Source organism: Arachis hypogaea, chromosome 5 (assembly GCF_003086295.3).
Source record: "Arachis hypogaea cultivar Tifrunner chromosome 5, arahy.Tifrunner.gnm2.J5K5, whole genome shotgun sequence".
Classification (NCBI taxonomy): Eukaryota; Viridiplantae; Streptophyta; class Magnoliopsida; order Fabales; family Fabaceae; genus Arachis; species Arachis hypogaea.
In genome coordinates, this window is record NC_092040.1 from 46,656,740 (window position 1) to 46,679,733 (window position 22,994).

General features: G+C 32.8%; 2 protein-coding genes across 2 annotated transcripts; one reads left to right on the forward strand and one right to left on the reverse strand.

Moving 5' to 3' along the window:
* Positions 1–40: 40 nt before the first annotated feature.
* LOC112801552 (cell division topological specificity factor homolog, chloroplastic) lies at positions 41–2,936 on the reverse strand. Its single transcript, XM_025844356.3, has 2 exons — positions 2,649–2,936; positions 41–883 (listed from the first exon to the last, which is right to left on the reverse strand). Exons 1-2 carry the CDS (start codon positions 2,739–2,741, stop codon positions 275–277), a joined length of 702 nt encoding a protein of 233 aa, XP_025700141.1. The 5' UTR covers positions 2,742–2,936; the 3' UTR covers positions 41–274.
* An 11,179-nt stretch (positions 2,937–14,115) lies between these two features.
* On the forward strand, positions 14,116–18,448 carry LOC112801554 (protein RETARDED ROOT GROWTH, mitochondrial). Its single transcript, XM_025844360.3, has 7 exons — positions 14,116–14,423; positions 15,585–15,699; positions 16,696–16,855; positions 16,932–17,080; positions 17,240–17,391; positions 17,763–17,877; positions 18,142–18,448. The coding sequence occupies exons 1-7, from the start codon at positions 14,191–14,193 to the stop codon at positions 18,277–18,279; spliced, it is 1,062 nt and encodes a 353-aa protein (XP_025700145.1). The 5' UTR covers positions 14,116–14,190; the 3' UTR covers positions 18,280–18,448.
* The last annotated feature ends 4,546 nt before the right edge of the window (positions 18,449–22,994 follow it).

Genomic DNA, 22,994 nt, shown 5'->3' on the forward strand with positions numbered 1-22,994 from the left:
GTCAAAGCTTAATTGCAAAGGCCAATAAGAACAAGCATGGTTAATGAAAGGACAATGATTCATACACTCAAGTAAGAAAACCCTATTATCCATGTTAAGTACATAAAACATAACATTAACTCAACAATAAAATAATCAAGCTAGACTAACCGTAACAGAGAGGCACAAAATTTCTCAACAAACGCTTCAGAGACAAATAAATATATACAGAACTTCGAAGTTGTTTCGCTGCTAGAGATTCAAAGCCATAAGTTCCTGACAAAGGAATCAACCCTCAAGACCTTTCATCCGGAACAAAGAAATCAAATCTAACATCGACAGAAGAACCAGAACTGTCTCCGGTTTCCTTAAACTCAATATTTGTTATTGTCCCAACTTCATCCATATCTTGATATTCTGGCTTAACACGCCGCACAGGAACAGTGACGGAGTAAATAGTTCCAATATCTGTATCAGAAGAGACACTCAGCTGAACTTTGTCCTGTGACTCTATCTCCACAAAATCTGATAGAGCACGCACAATGTTGTTAACAATTTTTCGCTTTGCCTCGTCACTTACTTCACATCGATCAGAGAACAAGATCATCTTCAAGCGTTGCTTGGCAATTCTAGCATTCGAACTTTTTCTAGACACTGCTGATGGGAAAACTATCTTCCAAGCTAAATTTAATCGCTCAAAGAAACTCATGTTAACAGCATCAAGGAGGAAGTTCTCAGCTTCTTGACTAACAGATTTTGACGAAAACTTGGGACCTTCAAGGACTCTAGAAACTGGCTTGCAGAAGCCACGCATATTGCTGCGACGTACAATTGTCAGGCTGGGACATTTTGGGGTGAATTCAGAGATGCTAGATGCTCCATTTGAGTAACCACTGAAATCCACCTATTAGGCAGAAAACTAGGGTATTAGTGATAAGGCATTCAGATTCTTGCTAATTGTTTCTGTGAGATATGCATAGTATATAACAAACCATGAGCATTTTTGAATAGCAGTCTATAAGACATGTGGCCTAGTGCATGACGCTCCGGGTTTGAGCACGGTAGATATATAAAACCTTATCCCCACAACTGGAGAGGTTTTCTACGTTATTTGTACCCTTCTCCAGGTCAAAAGGTAGCAAGACACGGGCATCAGAATAAAAATATCCAAACACAAAGATTAAACAACAGCATTTTATTAAAATTATATTGAAAACTGCATCTCACAAACTCTTTAATCATACTAATCCACCCAATTAAATGCAGGTTTTTATTTTCCAATAAGACAATCAGCAAAGGGACCTCTAACCCTTGTAAACAAAAGCTGTGTTAAGTACCTAAGGAAAATGAAGAACCACACCTTAAAAGCTAGTATTAAGGGGGAAGAATCAGTATCCTTAAATACAATATCAAACATCCCAGACTACTTGATGCGAACTTTGGGCACCCCATAATACACGTCCCTAACAGGCTGCAAGATTACAGGCTGATGGAGAGAGTCCAGGGTTTATTAATGAAAGAAGAAAAGGGGATCAAGTGCAGAAATGGGAATGAACTGGGGCAGGTAAGGGGGGATTCAATTTTGCAGATGGGAGAAGACCCTGCAAAATAGATATCAGCAACAGCAAAGTGATGAGATGGATGTGGGAACCATTGAAGGGGATGTGAATTTGGAAGGGCACAGGACAGTGTGGGGGACATTTGGTTGATTGGAGACAATGAGATGGCTTAGGTCATCAGGAAGAATAGCAACTTGCTTCTCTGGTAATTCGCTATTTTCTCATGCAAAACTTTATCTTAATATACTATTCTAATCAATAATATTTTAATCCATCAATAACTATTAACTATCAACAAATACTAGATACAACTCATACTTCCAAGCAAATGAAATAAGGTTGAAAAGCAGTTATGTCTTCCTGTAGTACTTGTGCTGGTGAGCAATTACATAATGTTACAACTTTACAACTTATGGATGCAGGATTGCAGGTTACCACATAGTCCACATTATCTTGGCCTAGTGAGATTTCTTGTTACTTTCAATCAACTTAAAATAATGATAAAAAATAATATAATCTAACAACAACAAAGACAATAACAAAGAAAATGAATTCTAACCATAGACCAAACGGAGACGTGTGTCTTTGTCATTGTACACCCAATATTTGTAACTGAGAGCTACGAGAAATTTATTCTTATTTCTACATGTTTTACACAATGGCAAGAAGTTCATTATGGGTGCAAGCTTTAAAAGCAGGTTCACAGAAGCATCTTAGACCAAGCAAATCATCTCCATGATTTTTTTTACAAACTTGACAGCAAAATGTGAAAGTGAAAAAATAAATAAAATAAAAAGAGTGAATATCGAAATTAGAGATGTGAATTTGTATGACCTAAAATTTCAAAATCATAAGCCATACATTGACGACCCCAAAGGCTTTAATTCCTACAAATAATAATAAAATAAAATAAAGAAAAATACCCCTCATCAAATACCACCTGATATGCCCTGATTTGTAAGATATATCATGCAATTGGGATTTCAATTCACCATGGAAAGAAACATTTAACTGAATTTCATACAGAAATAAACCAATCATCTAATTCGAACAGGTGAAAAAAAAACAAGAGAATAACAGGAGAAAGAGACAAAACAGACAGGATAAAACCTTTGGGGAAGGGAAAGAAGAGATTCGTGGTTGTGAACGAGAGTGATAGAGAGGAACAGTAGCATAAACCCTAAGATCACCAGAAATCGCCATTGTTAACCCAAAAAGAAAAAGAAACAGCTTTGAGCTCGAAGTCGCCTCCTGCGTTCAAAATTCAGAGCTTTAACACACTGCCCTCAGTTATGCGAGTGAACTTTGCGCTCCTTATTTTCTCAGGATTGGTTGTTTACTTGTTTTATAGGGAGAGAGAAAATAAGGTAACAGATTTCTTGTTAATTAAACAGTCAGAGTTGAGATTTAAAATTTATAGATTATATTTTACGGGTGTTGTCATTACACAATTATTTTTTAAATAATGTGAATAATAATTTTAAAATTAATCCAAATAAAAAAAATACTTCATTTTAAATAATCTTATAAATTTTAATATTAGAATAATTATTTATTAAGTTAGTGAATTAAGCAATTAATTATTATTAATTGTGTATGAATAAATAAAATAAAAAAATAACTATCCAATTAAAAATAATTAACATAATCAATCATCTACATATCTATTGTTTATATTATTTAATATTTTCATTATTTTTATATACTTTTTTTATAATTTATAATTTAAAATATAAGTTATTTTATCTATTATTTTATAAGTAAAAAATTAATTTTCAGAAAATAAAAAATAATTATCTATTATATATATAATTGGAAATCTATTGGGTAATGGTTTAATTAGTAATAAATCACTCGTAAAATCATTTAATTTGCTAATAATTAAACAAATATTTAAAATTATACTAAAAACTTAAATTTAAATAATAAAAATAAAGAAATACAACAAAGATTTTTTAATAAATAAAATAAATATTTTATTTACCATGTAAACAAGACATGTGTAATCTTATTTTTTTAACACTGTAAACAAGATACGTAAAGATAAATTTTTAGTAACTAGAAAAGGATGTGCAACTCTTTCTATTCTCCACAAATATTTCACTACTTTTTTTCTACCTATTTCTAGTAGTAGTGGATATTTGGTTGTAAATGTGTATCCGAATTGCCATATAAGAAATAATGATAATAGGGTGATATTTGAATGTGAGAATCTCATTCTGTAGCATACCCGGAGAGTAAGTTCTTTGTCCGAGTTGAAGAGTTTGATATTGGGTAGCGTTAGTAATAGCGGGGTAAAAGAGATCGAAAGGCGTATAGGTTGCTAGCACCGATGGGAAATGGAGTTTTTTTGTTTCGTCTGTTTTAGCTCCATGGCATGAGCATGTGTGCCTGATGTTTGACATCCATGGAAGAATCATGGCAGAATAAATGATAGAGTTTTTTGCGGAAATTGGTGACATTGGCGGCGATGGATCTGGCTTGTCAGACTTCGTCCAAGATGACCCACCTCTTGCACTCAAGCCGCTGCACATTACTAGTCCTGTGGAAGACATGAACGTTGACGGTGAAGACTCCACCGAGGAGTATGTTATGGATAGCAACGACAGCGGTTCTTCTGAGGATAATGATGAGGAAGATTTTGTACCAGAGACCCCGGTTGAAGCATCACGTAGGTATCTTTTGCTTGCCCCGCACCTAATTTTGGCCTTGTCATCTGTATCTAGTCACTATAGTACATTGGATCTGGACGCGATGTAAGAAGAATCTATTTTCCAACACGGGTGAAGACAATTACAACTTGGACAATAGTGTGAAGTTTAGGGTTGGCCACATATTCAAAAGAAGAGATGCAGTAATGCATGGTGTAAAGAATTATAGTATTCGCAGAAATGCTAAATACTGAGTAGTGGAGTCGAATTGATTAAAGTACCATGTGCATTGTCGCCAACATGTAGCAGGCTGTCCTTGGAGTCTCCATGTTGCTTTCTGACAGAATCTCGAATATTGGTAAGTTGAAGTTTCATTATTTTTTATATTCTTAATTGTCGCTGTTATGCTTATTATAATCGTTAACCACCGTTGTTCTATTTCGTTAGGGAGGTGCGTTGGATGGGAGGAGCGCACACGTATTTAGCAACTCGTCCGTCAGTATTTCTGTCCTACAAGGTGCAGTTAGGCAAAGCTGTCATTTCAAACTCTCGTATAGAAAAGTTTGGATGGGGAAGCAAAAGGTGATTGCGCAGATTTTCGATGACTGAGAGGAGTCATATAATAAGGTGTCGAGATTACTGCAAGCCGTGTAGAGTTATTGTCTCAAAACGATGTGTGAGATCAGTGATGTACCATACGATGATGGTCACCTCATAGTGCGTAATTGCAGCATGTTTGACAATGTATTTTTGGCCTTCCTTCCTTATGTGGAGGCTTTCAAATATTGCAAGTCGTTCGAGATAAGAGCTTTACACAAGATGTATACACACGTGATACGACTACGTCGTCTCGTGTCTTATCTCGTTTATATTGTAAACGAGATAAGAGAAGCGACACATTTCAGTAAAAATGCTACAAATTATTTATTTTATTTATTTTCAAAAGAATCCAATACAACAACTAAGTTACAATAAAACTTCTCTATATTCATAATGAATAAAATAAAATTAAATAAAATTAAATAGAATAATAAATATATAATAAGAAATTAAAAATATTCAACAAAAATATGATTTAATCTTTTTTAATAATAAAATATTAAAAAATTATTATAAAGGATTGTTAAAAAAATTTAATTATTAAAATAGATTTTTAATACCAAAATTATTAAAAAAAGATTAATATTTATAATATTTAAAAAAAGATCATATTTTTTTTATAAAGTGACAAATATATTTTTAATTATTTTTTATTTATTTTTTATAATCTTTATGGCAATGATTTTTAGTTGAAAATGAATTCTCTTTTTTTCTTGGATTGTTTGGTAAAGTGAATTTTTCACTTTACATTCTTTAAGTGGAACCAAGAGATAGCATATGACGTAAAGTATTAAATGATAAGTAAAAGATTATACTTTATCATTTATAATTGTTTATTCTTTTCATTTATTTTCTCATTTATACGATCCTCCTTTCTTCTTCTCATAGAGTACAACAGCAAAAATTCAATATTATTACAATTATGTTCTTCCACATTTGCATCTTTACGCACATTATTATTGAATGTTAATCTTCTTCTCTCTATTTTACTTTTTCGTTCAATTTGCCAAAGCAAACATGTATCTAAAGACTAGTCAAACATAGCTAGGACCTTCTTTGAATACATGTGGCTAAAAAGATTAATGTACAAGACTTGAAAATACTATCCTTAATGCATGTCACACAGGTTGAATGATGTATTCTTCGAAAGAATAATGCTTTGATTTTAGTTTTTATTAGTTTGGTCAATGTTGTGTGATGATCGCTTTTGGTTATTGAAATACATTTGTGATATATGAAAAATAAAGATAAGTTATCAAATTAAAAATTAAAGAAATTATTAATGATAAATTAATAGTTTAGTTTTGATAAATATATATTTTACTATAGTTATTGGATTGAAAAGAGTAGAATTTATCAATTTAACTTGTATTTAGTCTTTTTAATTGCATGTTTTTGTAAAGAATTTTCTTGACGAGCCTAGTCGCCACTTCCCATTATACTTCTTAACGAGCACCATGTTTGACAGCCAAGTCGAGTAGGTGAGTTCCCAAATAAATGCGGCCTGCAGGAGGTTAGTGGTTTGTCTTTTGACTTCGACTACCTTGTTAGCCGACATTTTTTGCCTTCTTTATGCTCCAGACTTGGCTTCTGGTTTTATGGATAGCCTGTGAGACATAAACTTAGGGTATAACCCCGGCATGTCAGTGGGAGTCCATGCGAATAGGTCTCTGTTTTGTTTTACGATAGTCGCAAGGGGCCCTTGAGCTCGTAAGGTAGTTTCAATTTAGGAAGGTGTACTTCTCCTCCATGTCCCTGATATATACTTTCTCAAGGTTCCCTTCTGACACTAGGCAGGGACATTCTTTGAGTCTCGCATCTAGGTTGGCGATAAAGATCTCCACCACATCATGAGATTTTTTCGCAGGGATAGGCTGACATTATTGCAGGTTATTACCAGTTCAACATCGTTGTGAATGGTGCCAATGGTCCCATCATCCGCTCAGTACTTCAATGTCGGAAACTTAGTGAAGATCACCACATAGAAGTTATTTATGTTTTTTCTTCCTAAAACGACATTGTACGCGTTGAAGTCCTTGATGACAACAAATTTGGCCATAGGCAATCTCTTCTTGCTTTCAGCTCCTATGCAAATGCAAATTAGTAATCGGACAACTCTGTCTCGTTTGATGAAGAAGTCCCCTAGACCCACTACGCTGGATTAGTGGGTTTGGAAGTCTGCATCTTTTATCCCAAGGGCGTCGAAGGCATTTTGAAAAAATAATTAGTAGGCGCATGTATTCATTAGGATTCTTTTCACGAGGCACATTCTTACTCTGGCCATAATTACCATAAGTGGGTCATCCACTAGGTCCCCGAACTTGCAGTCTTGTGGACCGAAGTTGATGTTAGAAAACGTAGGCGGCTGCAGATGTTCTGAAGCGATTGTCGCAAGGATTTGGGTTCTTTCTTTCGCGAGGATTTGAATTTCTTGCATGATCTCCCCGTCATGACATTAATGATTATCATGGGATCACGGTCATTTTCTTCCCTTGGTATTTCTTTGATTGTTCTGGGATTCTGCATTTCTCTTGCTTCGAGCGAACGATCATAGGTTGCCCTTTTGGGTTCACGAATGATTTTCCTGAACTCGGGTAACTTTTCATCTCGGATGGCATGTTCGAGGGCACCCTTGAGATCGATGTAATCTTGGATTTTGTATCTGTAGCCTTGGTGATTATGCCAATACAGGGACATATTTTCGCCAGTCCTCTCTTTTAGTTGTCGGGCCTTCAGTATCACGCCGTGGTCTGCTATTTGTTGATATACTTCTGCTATCGGGGCGGTTAAGGGTGTATAATTTGTGAACTTTCTGACACGTTGGTTAGGCATAAGTTAGCAACCAAGTCCACAAAGCCATTTATTTCCAAGCATTTATCGTTGAATCGATCCAAATACTTTCTTGTCAACTCGTTATTTTTCTGAGTCACTTCTAATAGGTTAATGGGATGTTTTGCCTTGGCAATCCATGTTGTGAATTGGGCAAAGAACTTTTGGGATATGTCTGAGAAGTACAGGACGGTTCCTTGTGGCAGGAAGTTGAACCACTTGATTGTAGGGCTTGCAAGGTTACCAAGAAGGCTCAATATTGTACCGTATCTGGAACACCCTTTAGATTCATCCATGCCACGAAGGAGGTAAGATGCTCTTAGGAGTCCTTGGTTCCGTCATAATGGATATCAGTTGGCTTATTTAAATATTTCAGCAGACAAACTCGGAGGACTCTTTCGTCAAAAAGGGTAGCCCCCATGACAATGAATTCATCATGCCACCTTCTTTTCCCTGTAGGGGATCTGTCATTCCCCCTATGGTGGTGTTCGTGCCCTTCACGACTTGGAGATTTCGTTTCTTCATTGTAGGGATGGTATTGATCATTCCTTCCCTGGCGTCTTTTGGTTTGTTACGTTGTTCTGGCGATCTAGAGCGATGCCTCCCTTGAGGTTGTGACCTCGAGTGTACTTCAGAGCTTGGTGTTGGTTAGTAACAATCTCACGTAGCGACCTCTCTTTCTAAATTATGCAGCCAGTGTTGCAGCTGTTGAATGATTCAAGGTGCGAGTTTTGGTTGTTTCATGACTGATAACAAGGTGTCATCGCCGTGTGAACCACGCTCGAGATTCTAGCCCCGTTTAGCACTTGGTGGTTCTTAGAGGGATTTTATTCCCAATTCTTTTCAAGTTAGTATTGTTGTCCATCGATACGGAAGCCATTAAGCTTTCTTGCTGCGAATTCCTACAAACAGCTCCAATATTTGTGAGTTACCTGGAATATCAGGATCCACAGTTCTCTGGATGGTAAGTGATAAATCACTATTTTATGGTTTATCTTATGCTTAATTGAGTGGAATTTATCAATCTTTCATACACTTGTTCATACAAAATGCATGGCTTTACATTCTCCTTCCTGATTTTGTGCTATGATTGAAAATATGCTTCTTTGGCCTTAAATTTGCTTTGTTTAATCCTCTCTTATTACCATTCGATGCATTGATATGTGTGTTAAGTGTTTTCAGAGATTACAGGGCAGGAATGGCTCAGAGGATGGAAAGGAAGCATGCAAAAGTGGAAAGAATACAAGAAGTTGAAGAAATTGCTAAGCTGTCCAGCCTGACCTCTTCACACTCAAATGGTCATAACTTGAGCTACAGAGGTCCAAATGAGGCGGTTCTAGTTGCGTTGGAAAGCTAACATCCAGGGCTTCAAAATGATATATAATTTGCTATAGTGGCCGTACAGAAAAATGACGCGCACGCGTGAATCACGCGGACACATCGTAGTGACGAAAATCAGCGTGACAGAATTCGCAATCAGCGATTTCTGGGCTGTTTTTGACCCAGTTTTCGGTCTAAAAAATACAGATTAGAGGCTATAAAGTGGGAAATCAATTCATACACAAAAAATATTCATAATTCATAAGTTTAGGATTAGATGTAGTTTTTAGAGAGAGAGGCTCTCTCCTCTCTCTTAGGTTTTAGGATTTAGGATTTCTTTTAGGATTAGGATTTCTACTTCTCTTCATTCCAAGTTTAATGTTCCTTTAATTTATTTTCTACTTTATTTATTCTATTACTTTAATTGTTATTTATCTTTCTAAATTGGTTTATGAACTCCATGTTAGAATGGATATCTTTATTTAATATAATTTGAGATATTTCAGACTTATAATTGTTTTCTTTAATTTATGTTATTGATGCTTCTAATTAATCCAAATTATTTTCATTCAAGTAGATTTTCTTCCCTTTTGACTTTGGTTGAGTAATTAGAGACTCTTGAGTTATCAAACTCTTTTGTTGATTGATAATTGGAAGTTGCTAATTGACTTGAATTCCACTAACTCTAGTCTTTCTTTAGGAATTAACTAGGACTTGAGGATTCATATTGATTTATCCACTTGACTTACCTTCATAGTTAGAGGTTGACTAAGTGGGAGCAACAAGGAATTATCATCACAATTGATAAGGATAACTAGGATAGGACTTCTAATTTTCATACCTTGCCAAGAGTTTTCTTAGCTATTGATTTATTAATTCCTGCAATTTATTTCTCTTGTTCAAACCTTTCAAAAACCTAAAAATATTGTTTTCCATAACCAATAATAAAACACACCTCCCTGCAATTCCTTGAGAAGATGACCCGAGGTTTCAATACTTCGGTTATAAATTTTATTGGGTTTTGTTACTTGTGACAACCAAACTTTTGTACGAAAGGATTTTCTGTTGGTTTAGAAACTATACTTACAACGCGATTACTTTTATAAAATTCTTTACCGATAGAAATCCGATCGTCAGTAAGCTTCATGGTTTTTGGTCTGGTGAATAGTGGCGAGTGACCTGTCAAGACACTCCAACACTCAAGTCAGAATGGATCTTAGAGGTAGGGTTTAGGGGTGTGTGTTGTAATGACCCAACTTCTAGCACATCATGATCTACTAAAAGTAAGGTATTACTAACCTGTTTTTCTGTATTATCTATTTAATATTGAGTCTTTACGACGTTAATACGTTCCCAGTTTTAGGAAAAAGCTAGTGAATTTTGTTTTTTATTCATTAAAAAGCATTCAACAAAGACTTCCAATGAAAAATAATCACATAATTACTATTAATACATTATAGTTATTCAAATGAACAACAAATACAAGCCTACCCCTCTGGATAAAACTTCAACTAACAAGGCGAGGGAAAATAAATAAATTATTACAAATACTCAACTTACAAACAAACTCCTCCATGCATCTGCAGCTTCACAATAAGCCTTTGCACCTGTAGCTGAAAAAGTGAAAAAGAGGGGGTAAGAACTGGAGAGTCCTTAATTGGGTCGGGGTAATTAGCTAGGTTCATTTTATATTATACTTAGTCAACAGCAACAACAACAGGATACATACAAACTTTAACAACTAAGGGAATGGAGAAACAATTAATCAAGAAGCACATATACACGAAACACATAACAAGAGAATATGCGCAAACAAGTATGATGCATGTTTGTCCTATGCAGGATTGCAGGCCATGAGCTTATGTGTCGGTTTACACCCTGCAACCCGACCTTACCTAAGAACTAGTCTTAGATATGGTTTCCGTTGTGTCCTTCATGCATACATGTCAGTGGTTAAGAATACCATCAGTTCGGGACCACCGACAATCAACGCAAAGCTCGACGCCCTAATATACACACAAGGAAAATTGCAATCCTCAATTAGTGGGCGTCCCCGAAATCAACACACAATAGTTTTTGGGATTTATCGGCATTTAATAATTCAACAGTTCATGGATTATCCCCGTAATCAATGATTATCAATTCGTAGATTTTTTCCGCCGTTAAACATTTAATACTTTGTGCACTAAGCAAGTGGGACAGAACCCTAGTCCTTGCCAGGCCAACCTTTAATCTTCTAATTCTCTTTTACCGTTTCCCATGTCTTTCTCTTTATCTAACCATTAGTTTTCTGTTTTATATTTTCACAAGACAATTATTCTTTCTTTGTTCTTGTTTAATATCGTAATCAATCATAGTACTCTTCTCAAACCTCACCTTAAGTGTTTTATGAAGAAGATTATGAAATTTAAATTTAAAATTGTCTTCCTAAATCTTTTAGAAAAATTTGTTTGCTTACCACTTTTAGTTATATTATATTTTTTATTATTATAAAGATAATTATTTAAATAATAATAATAATAATAATAATAATAATAATAATAATAATATTTTAGAGTTAAAAATTCAATTAATAATATTTAGTTTCTCAAAATTTTCAAAAATTTATTTTGATCCCAAACTTTTAAAAATTTTACTTTAACCACTTAACTTCTAAAAATTATGTTTTAACCCCCAAAATTTCTTTTAATTAACTTACAACTACAAATTTTTTTTTAATTATAATTTGGCCACCGAATAATTAAAATATGAGGGTTTAGTGTTCTTCAAGAAACCAAAGCACACTCTTCAAAAATTCATTAAATTTTACTTGATTATTAACTAGTTTTTTAATCTTTTCAGTAACCGATTTTTTTTAATATTCAAATCTAATTTCCAGCTACCAAATTTTATCATTTTTCTCATGATTTTAGCTTACATTCACCAATAATCATGGCTTTTTAGTTCAGTTTTCCAACCGTTTTTGGAACCAAATTATTTTCGTCGACTTGTAACATAATTCAATATAATAACACTCAAATTCAAGCACTAATTCATAGCCCAGTAATCACACAATATTAATACATTTATTAATCACAAAAATTACGAAACCCTACCTTCTTGTTGCAATCACCAACACTGAAACATCAAGAAAGTTTTTCAACCGAAAAATCTAAAAAAAAGTCAAAAATTGACTATTTCACCGTGATCACCAACTTGGCCCAACCTTGTTTGAAGGGACAACAACTTCACCTTATGATTCCTTCCATGAAAAGTGGCACTGAAGAGACGAACACTTTAATCAGTTTAGATTTTTTTTATGGGAGTTAAGGAACTCAAGAAATCAAGTACCGAGGGTTCATAGCTTCCATGAAAATCTCTCTCTCTCAATGACTCGATAGACGTTGAGATATTGGGCCTAAGAGGGGTGGTTCAGCTTTTGGGCCGAGTCATCGTTGGGCTGTAGAAGTCGAGAGTCGAATCCATAATAATTTCATATGATATCTCTCAACTTTAAAATATCTCTAAAATATTTTGGTGAAGTTAAACTGATAAAAAAATACCGATAAAAATTTTTCACCAATTGAATTTGGACTAGATTATTAAATAATCTCACAAAATACATTTCGTTTTATATAAAAATAATATTTAATTAATTTTCTTTATATGGATCCGCTCGTCAAATTGAAGCAATTTACTGATTTCAAAAATTCTAATCACGAAAAACTCGAAAAATTATTATACAAAAAAATTAAGTTGTTATAGAATACATATGACCATTTTGGTAGAGAAGATGAATAGAAAGAGGGAGAGTGAAAAAAGGTGGAGTCACAAGTTATGTGATTGAGTATATTTTATTTTTTTTCTTATTGAGCATTTTGGACTAATGAATAATTTATCCAACTTGCTTAAATTTTGTTAATATTTTAGCTTCGTCATGTAGTATGAAGAATCTAACGAGGCAAATGCATATCAGGCTTCTAATGCATGCATTAGGGCTTAGGCACTAGTCTCTAGATATGGCAAAAAAATTTTTACTTTCAGATATCTGTAGGGATTATTCACAATGGAGATGTTAACGAGGATTTGTAAAATTTTTACGGGGACGGAATCTCTCTCCGAATAAATGGGGATAGAAGCGGGAATTGAGGTACCCGTGAGCGAAATTTTTGTAAAAAAAAATTACTTAAAATATTCTTATATATATAAATTATGTAAGTAACTCTAATTCATTTTATTTTAGTTTATATATTAAAAATTTTGTATATATTATTATGTTAAATTTGTGTTTAAATTATATTTGATTTAATATATTTGGTTGAATTATATAGGATTTTATTATGGTTATATTAATTTTTTAAAAAAAAATTAAAACTTAATAATATTCAATATTCATGGATACCCGCGAGTATCTGCCTCTGCAGGAAGAAATAAACGAGACTTGTAACAGAAATATGAGGGTATTTTGTTAAGTAGAAAGAGGAGTTTTTGTCTAATAAAAATTTATTGCTATTTTTACTAGTCTTTGATAAAAAAAATTGATTTTATTGATTAACTAAAATTAGTTATTTCTTCTAAAATTTCTATTAAAATAGTAGTTCTTTTGAGATTTTAAAAATTTTATATATTAGACAAATATTTGCTAAAAGACATGAATTCTCTAAAATTTGTATTTTAGACTAAAAATAATTTGAAATTAAAAGATTGATGTAGTATTTTTTTTCAATAAATAAATATTTTTAACCATGAAATATTAAAACACAAATAATTCTAAATTAACTTAATATCAATTAAAAATTTGATTAATTTAACAAAATTATTTAAAATATGGTGAAAATTCAGGTGTAGTCTCGACTTCACGTGACGTTGATATCTAAGAGACGTTAGATGAAAATATAGTCAAATCAGTCAAATCATCTAATAGCTTTCAAGTATCAACTTTACATAAAGTCGATTACGCCTGACTTTCCACCTCAAAATATTCTTAAGTAGTTTTGTCAAATTAATCCAATTTTTGACAAATATAAACATAAACTTATATTTTTCTTGGTTAATTGTCAACACCATCAGATATTTTAGAAATTTTAGTTTACTTTATTTCATGAATCAAACTTATTTATTAACTCAAAATTAAATTATATTTTTTTTGGTACAGTAAATTAAATTAAAAAAAGAAAAAAAGTAAAAAACATTGCTTACCTAAAGAGTTAGAGACTAGAAAGTAAAGAACAGAATCATAGACGACAAGACACACACTCTCTCTCTCTCGGCGAATGGGCGGTAGATGGAGAACCGTGTCCCTTCTTTTCAACCGAATAACTTCTTCGTCGTCGCTATTCAAACCTCGTTTTCCTCCACCTCTTTCCACCAACAATCGCTTTCTCTCTTTCGCCGCTTCTTCTGCAATTCCTTGCAGTTTCGACCCGGATCCGACTTTCGGGTACGAAGCTCCGCAGGATGACCAAACCGTCAAAATCCCCGTCAAAGCATACTTCCTCTGCACAAGGTATTGCCGCCGCCCCACAAACTTAACTCGTTCAAGTTCCTTAATTTTTATTATTAATTTGATTATCACCTGGTTCAGCAAATGGGTCGTTCTCAGAATTGATCTTGTTTCCCTTGCTGCTGTTGTCCCGTTATTATTGGAGTTTGAAACATTGTGTTTTTGTGGGCTGTGACATGATTGTACATTAATTTTAACATTTAATGTTAGAGTATGGAGCATAGTTACATATGGCGTCTTACCCCTTCCCATGCCGAACTTATTTCGTTTCATTTAACTATGGTATGGAGTGCATTGAGTGAGTTCATTAGATAGAAAGGGAGAAAAATAGATACCTATTGAAAAGATTGTAAAATCTCGACTTCGCTGCTTTGGGCACGGTATAGAATGCATGCAGGGAGGGAGGATAGTGTAATAACTAGAGGCAAATTATAGACAACTCTATTGAAAAGGATATAAGTTTTAATAGTTTGACTATATACATGGTTCGTGATAAGGCAAAAAAGGGGTATGTGTCTGATTCTGAATAGTAGGTCAATACTTGGTTATTGTTGTTGTATTCATTCATTTCATGTGTAAGACTGGAAGATGTTTTGAAGTACCCTCAGAGTTTAGAATTTATTTAACAGGATTTGTAGTACCTGCATCTTTATTGCTCGTAGAAATGATTTGTGTGTACGTGTGTGTTTAATTTTTCTCGCCATTTGTGATTTTTGCTACTCTCCTCTCTAGATCACCACTTAAAGTTGTACTGTGCTGTTAATGTTGAATTTGAGTGCTGGACTGCTGGAAGTTTAATTTCGGTGAAAACTCAGGTGCAGTTAATTTCACGTGAAGTTGATAGCTGAAAGTCGATAAATGATTTGAATGATTTAATTAAATTTGCCGTTAAATGATTTGAATAATTTAATTAAATTTTTATCTAACGGCTCTCAGTTATCAGCTTCACGTAAAGTTGACTGCACTTGAGTTTCCACCTTTATCAAAGATTTGGAATTTTAGTGATGGCTTAAATTTATCCATATGATTTATGGGTTTTGAAGTTTTCTGGTCTAATGTATCCTTTTAAGTTATGCATTGAACCCCCTTCCTCTCATGTCTTTTTGCTGTCTTTTTTCTGGTTTTTATGATTTTTGGCCCGTCTCAGATTCATAATTTTGGCAGTATAAATCTCAAGGGCATTCAGGCTGACAATATGAGAAATGTTGTTCCCCCATCTTCTCGCTCATCATCAAACTACGTTGCCCTCCGGTTTTGTGACTTCAATCCAGACTATAAAGTAAGATTTTCTTTCTCTCTCTCTAAATCAGAATGTTGTGTTTATATGCAAAGTTCAAAGCCTCATTTCCTAATCTTAAGTTTCTGTCTCTCTACTTCGTACATCAGTTTTCGCAATACATTGGTATTAGAATACTGCACCTTGTACCATCTTGAAGCACCTCCATGATTTTAATAGTCTGGTATGATTGATATTTTGTAATTTGAATGCGTAGGATTATAGGAAGAGTCGTTGGTAGAGAATTTCGGCTAAATATTCTTAATGGTACTAATGGTCTCCTCTGTTTTATTAGTAGAAAACTCTGCCTCTGTTGTGCTATGCTTCAAATTTTTACATAGTTGGTCCCAGGGAATGGATCCTCTTCATATCTTTTTTCAATTGAGTGTATAAAGCGTGATCTTTAACCCTTAAGTGTTTTCTCTCATGTTTTCTTGGTCCCACCTATAAAATGTATGGTGAAAGATCATACTTTACCCTCTCATGTGAGAAAAAAATATGGAGAGAATCCAATACGATACCTAGATAAAAGGGGAGTTACTTGATTACAATAAGGAACCTTTTTCAAATCTTTATGACATTCGTCAGCAATGTGGTTTTGTCACATGTGAAGATAAGGAGATAATTCAAAAGTTAGAGGTAGAGTAAAACCAAGGGCAAGCAAAAACTACGTGTAAGGATTTTAAATTCAAATGGTTTTGTTTGTGGACATGTTAATGAGATAATCAAATGATTTGATTCATATAGCCTAGTCACCTATTGGAAAAAGGCCTAGTTTTTTTTCTCAATACGAGTAACAGAACGTGTTGAGCTGATTTTAAGTAGCAAATTTTTGTTTTTAATTAATATACTCTTATTTATGTTTAAAAAGGGAGATAATACTCCTTGGTTAAAGCAAAATTATGTGTCTCATTATGAGATGATCTTTCCTAATACGGTTATATTATAACAATACGTTGGATGTCGCAAACTCTGAACTTGTTGAGACATTTGATGAAGGGACATGCATTTCATGTGAAAGCAAGCAGCTGTCGCTACATGGTTGTATACCAGTATGGCTCTGCTGTTTTGTTTAACATTGAGGATCATGAAGTGGAAGTTTACCTAGATCTAGTTAAGAGGCATGCATCTACTTTACTTCCAGAGATGCGGAAAGATGGTAAATTTTCTTATCAATTAGTTAAATAGTTCTTCCGAATCCTTTTGTTTATGCTTAACGTTTTCATTGTAATTAGATTATGCAGTAAAGGAAAAGCCACTATTAGTTGAAGACATGCAAGGAGGCCCAGACTACATAGTTCTAAAATCTTTGGATACTGATGGCATCCGTATAATTGGAAGTGTACTGGGACAAAGCATTGCTCTTGATTATTTTGTGTCACAGGTTTAAATGCACTAAATGCCATCTTAATTCTGTTACTTTGGCGTCCATTTGCTATCTCAAAGTAGAAATAAAGTACATTAAATTCTAGTCATGTATAACTTGACATGTTCCTATGGCTTACTAGAAACAAAGTACATTAAATAAAGTACATTAAATCAGGTTGATGGCTTAGTTGAAGAGTTTGCCGGCATAAATCGTGGAATGGAGAAAACTGGGACTTTCACTATGGATAAGAAGAAGCTTCTACAGCTGGTTGGGAAAGCTAACTCGCACTTAGCTGATGTGATTCTTAAAGTCGGTCTCTTTGAGAGGTATGATCATCCTTGTTGGAGACATATTACCCCCCTTGAACTTTTAATTTTTATTATATGCAAATCGACCTTCTGAACATTTCTAAATATGCAACTTTGACACCCGAAATTTTGTTAAGAAGTAAAAAGCACCAACATGTTCAATCTGCCAATTTGCAGATTTTTTAAGTTTGGAAACTTCATATGGCAGAAAATTGGAGGAGGGAAAATGCAATTAACGCTAAAGTTATAATGTGGGAATAAGTTGAAAAACAACATCCCTAAATATTTCAAATATTTTTTTGTTAAAGAAGTCATCCAAGAGAATTTAAGTAAATACAGTTTATGATATTCTTGGCATCTTCATTCATGCCTTGTTATGGATGAATCAGATCAGAAATTGCTTGGAGAGATGCGAAGTATGCACAAATATACGAATATTTACGGGAGGAGTATGAAGTTGCTCAACGCTTTGGAAACCTGGATTTCAAATTGAAATTTGTCGAGGTAATTCCTTTCTTCCCTTATACATTAATCATTTAATTGATTTTACCCATAGCATTTGAAATTTTTTGCCAGATCTCATCCCATCTAAACCTAGCAATGCGCTTAGTTGTTCATTTGAGATGGGTCTTTAATTTGCCTTCAAATGACATGGCTACATTAATTAGCAAACATCTAAGATTGAAAATTCAAGAACTATTATACTCTAATTGATGATGATGATGGCTAATTAAGGCTTGTAAATATTGTTGATTTGGTTTCTTGCAGCACAATATTCATTTTCTCCAAGAAGTTCTCCAGAACAGGAAGTCAGATTTCTTGGAATGGTGCATTATTGGCCTATTGACTATTGAAAATGTTATATCTTTTTATGAGATTCTTCGAGAGTCAAATACAATCTCTTAGTAACTAGTGAAGGAGATTGAAGCTATAGATTAATTTTTTGTAACAATACTTCCAATTTTTTATCTAATAAAATATTTTCACCTATTTGTATGTGGTAGAAGAAGATCCACATACACCCCCCACCCCAAACAAAAAACCAATAAAATGGAGGTTCAGTTCATTGAGAAAATCTGAAACTTGTATATTTTGAGAATATGATGATCCAACAAAATAAAATATATTGTTATGATACACTGCGTTTGGATGGTGTCCGTGTACATGAGAGACACGCACACAACAACACGTGTAATGTTTGTTTTGTAAGACACAAATTCAAGAGAGACACGGTTACACATAACTATCCACAGAAAATATGTATTTTGTGTCTGGCCAAAATGAAAAGACGCAGAAATTTGGCTTGAGAAACAGATCAAATTCCAAAATTACCCAACTCAGTTAACGTTCTTTTTTCTCTTTGCCTCCTCTAACTTCCATTGTTACTGCATCTCAACTCTTTATCTCCAAATCTATTTCATCATCTTCCACCATACCAGATCCATCAAATAGCTATGCTTCCAAAGCACTTTTTGTTTATCTTCTCCAAGATTGGCGTCTCTCTCTCTTTTTCTGGATCTCTTTTTTTCATTCTCTCCTCTTTGGCACCACCGCAAACATGAAGAAGGTTACCTCTGCGAACGCGCACTAACCGCGATCATGAAGAAGGTCGTCCAACACTGTTGTTTGCTTCCGCATCGCCCTTCGCCATCACTGTCATTTTCCCCATCATTTCCTTCTCCTCCAGTGCGTCAACAAACCCTCACCCTCCCTCATATTAGATTTGTTTTTGCCTTTTTTTAATTTTTTTTAATTTAAATTGTTTAAGTGATATTTGAATTAGGGGTTTTGCTATATAGATAGTCATTTGATTTTACACATGTAGAATACACGTGTTGATTATGTAGCTAATGTTCACCATTTTGTCGTCATTCATCTTGATAGTTGTTGATTGAAAGTTGTAGCCTATTAGACATAAAGTCTGCAGTCTAGGAATAGCTTCACAGTGGATAATGTGAATTAGTATGATTTGGTGACTTTATTAACAGATTATAACTGCCCAATTAATTTGAGTTTTGGGACCTGATTTAGGGTTAATTGATGAAAATATTGGATCGAGTTAGTTTTTAAATGATTGAAAATGTAATCAATTAGAAAAGAAAGACAAAAATATCTCTAGTATTAAAGAAAGACATTTAATTTCTAACGACATTAAAATAAGAAATAATAAATTTGAAATGGAGGAAGAGAATAGTAGATTATGTTTAAATTATTTTATTATTTTGTGAAAAAAGGGTTTCTTCGTACAAATGCATTTAAATTTTTTATTGTTTAGAAAATTAAGTGTATCTTATTTTTACATTTATCTAATTAGGAAGACTTTTGGATGATATAACATGCCGTGATTGAGTTTAGGAGATAATGTCTCATTTGTCAACATTAGGTGTCTTTTAGAACATTATTTTTTAATTAAAAAAGAAAATAGAAAAAGTAAAAGAAAAATAGATGATGAAAATTCTTGAATTTTAATTAATTTTTAATAATTTGTAGTTCCTAATCATCTTTTTAATCAAAGAAGAATTTAGTGTTTAATTCATTCATCACTACAAATTAAAAAAAATACTATGCTAATTAAAATAATATATATATTAGAAGTAGGACTAACAATGGATATGATAGAATAGGGTCTGAGCTCTACCCTAATTATATTCAAATTTTACTCTAATCCTGTCCGCGAATTAAAAATGTTTTTAAAACTTAACTCTAATTTTATTCGCATCCTAAAATTTTCAATCCTACTCTACAGAAAAATAAAAAATTTTTAAACAAATATAAAATTCAATCATTTCATACTTCATACATATTAATAAAATAAAAAATAAAAAATAAAAAATTAAGTTTAAATTAAAATTAAAATTAAAAATAATAAAATATTAAAAAATTCAAAATAAAATTACAAATGATATGATTATCAAGTTCTTAATAAAATTAAAATAGCTCAAATAAAGATAAATGTCTCATCACTCTTTTTTTAATTCTAAGTTCTCATAACATTATTCTTTAAATAATAAATATATTAAATTAATAAATTAAATTATTAACTTAGTGATTATCTTGAGTTTGTACAAAAAGAAGGTTGTGGGTTTAATATTCATTCACTACATATATAATTTTTAAATTTAAATATATATTATATAATAACCTATTCGCAGCAAATTGGGTAGACAATTTTATTAATCGAATTCGGTAGGACTATGTACCCGCAGATAATGTATATATTGTTAGCCTTAATTAAAAAGTTATATATTTTTAGTTATAAAATATGATAATAAGTATATTTTTATTTTTTGTATATTTTTATTTTTTCAAAATAAATTGTTTAGGGTATATTTTTTTTCTAGAATTTGATAATAAGTATATTGTTTAGGTAAAATATATTTATTTTAAAGAGCTTACATTTCAATCACCAAAAAAAAAAGAGCTTACATTTTGTTATCATTAGCAGGGGTAAAAAACTAATAATTTTTATTTGTAAGTTCTTATTAGCAATAAATGGTATAGACGAATAGTGAAATTTATTTAAAATTTTATAATTTTTGTAAAAGATTCTTTGTATTTTTATGCATAAATAATTCCCCGTTTTTAATTGTAATCACTAGCAAATTTAAATATTTAATAAATCTCTTTAGACATAATTAAAAAATATGTGGAGCCTATTGATTGTAGTTGGAGAACTCCAATTGCATAGGTCCTATGCTGATGCATTGATATGCTATTTTCGCTACTTATGTCTTTGACCGACACGTGGTTTTTACATATATTGAAAGAATCTCTCTTCTACATGGTAGCACAACCCTTGAATTAGAATTGTTAATTTTATTTATTTAAAAGAAGATTAAAAAATCAGTAGTGATAATAATAGTGGTAGAAATTGGTGATGATAGTGGTGGTGATAATAGTGGTGGTGTTGAGGTTATTCTGATTTGAGAATAAATTTGACTTTCGAATTAGTTAAATGTGTCTTGTGTATTGTGACTATTAACACCAAACATAATAAAAAATTTGTATGTATCTATATTTATGCATCTTTATATCTTTGTATCTATCTCTCTATTTCTTTTGAGACAATAACCAAATACAGCCATAATGATTTGTCTTGACCAAGAGTCAGAATAACAGATGCTCCTTGCACTTAACTAATGATTTCAAATTCAAGTTCAGGTTTTGACTAGAGAGAAACTTGCGTCTAGCTGAAATATACTTTTGTTCTCTTGAAATGCATCGATTTTATGTTTTGACAATATGCATAATTGTCTTTCGTTTATATTGTTTATAAATTATATTAAGAGAAAAATCTTTGATTTTTTGTTTGGCGAATATTTTCGTTCCTTACCATTTAAAAATATGGGTCTGTTAGACCCAAAGAAAAAGTCTAATGTGACAACCGTTGTGCTAACCTGACCGTTATGGATGCACACGTGAGGGGGAGTTTTCAAAACGGAACAAATTAGTCCCTCTTCTTGAAAATAATAGGACATAAATCCTTGATTGTCACCGATCTAATGCGCAGCTTATTTTCCTAAACTGACGTAAGTTGATCAGGACAAAATGAATGATTTTTTACCTTGAAGGCCTTGGAGGGACTTGTGAGTTGCAATGGACTAAGAGAAACCATGAAGACTATGAGCATCATACTCCAGAACACCAATACAGTGGACTATTGCACTTGTGGCTATTGTTTTGTAGGCGATTGGAACCAGTGTTCCTGATGTGTTTATCTTATATGGAAGATCGTCCCATGGCGTTTTGGTGATGTTCTTGCAATTCAAGCAGCATATCCATCCAGGCCCCTGTACCACTTGGGTATATCTTTCTTTTAGGAATCTTGCACTTTCTAGAGCAGAAATTAGAAGCTTCATTCATGTTAATCCATAGCCCGTTTATAGGAACGAGTTCATGGAAACAACGGAAAATTTTGTAGCTATTGTTTTGTAGCCGATTGGAACCTATGTTCCTTTATGAAAAATTTTAAATCTTTGATTTAGGAAATAAAGCTGGCATAAAGTCTCTCCTCGCTCTTTGCCTTTTTCAAGGAACCCTTATTTTTTTTCTTTTTCTTTTAATTTCAGCTAATTAATTAGTTCTTGAAATTAATGAATATGTTTTGTGTTGGTTGAATTTGATGTTGTTTGATAGCCAAAAGATTGTAGTTTGATTTGCTAATTCTGTGATATGTTGCTGTAGCTTGTTTGAAATTAGGAACAAATTTTGCGGAGAGTATTGTTGTTGGAGCACTTTAAACAAATTTTCAACTAATTAATTAGTTCTTGGAATTAATGAATGTGTTTTGTGTTAGTTGAATTTAATGTTGTGTCAAATCATTCAGGATTCAAGAAATTGTTCATGGTGAATGGATTATAATTACTGTTTTGATTTATTTTAATTCAATAAATTCAATGTTGCTATCTATTTGCTTTGTTTTGGTTTGATAAGAATGTTTACTATTATTATTTGAAGAACAAAAAGAAAGGGTGATTTGGGTGGAAGAAAAATGAAAATGGTGGTATGTAAGTGGAGGTAGAAGAAAGGGGAAGAAAGATTTATGTCCTATTATTTTAAGGAAGGACTAATTTTTCTATTTTGAAAACTCTTCTTCCACGTATGTATTTATAACGGCTAAG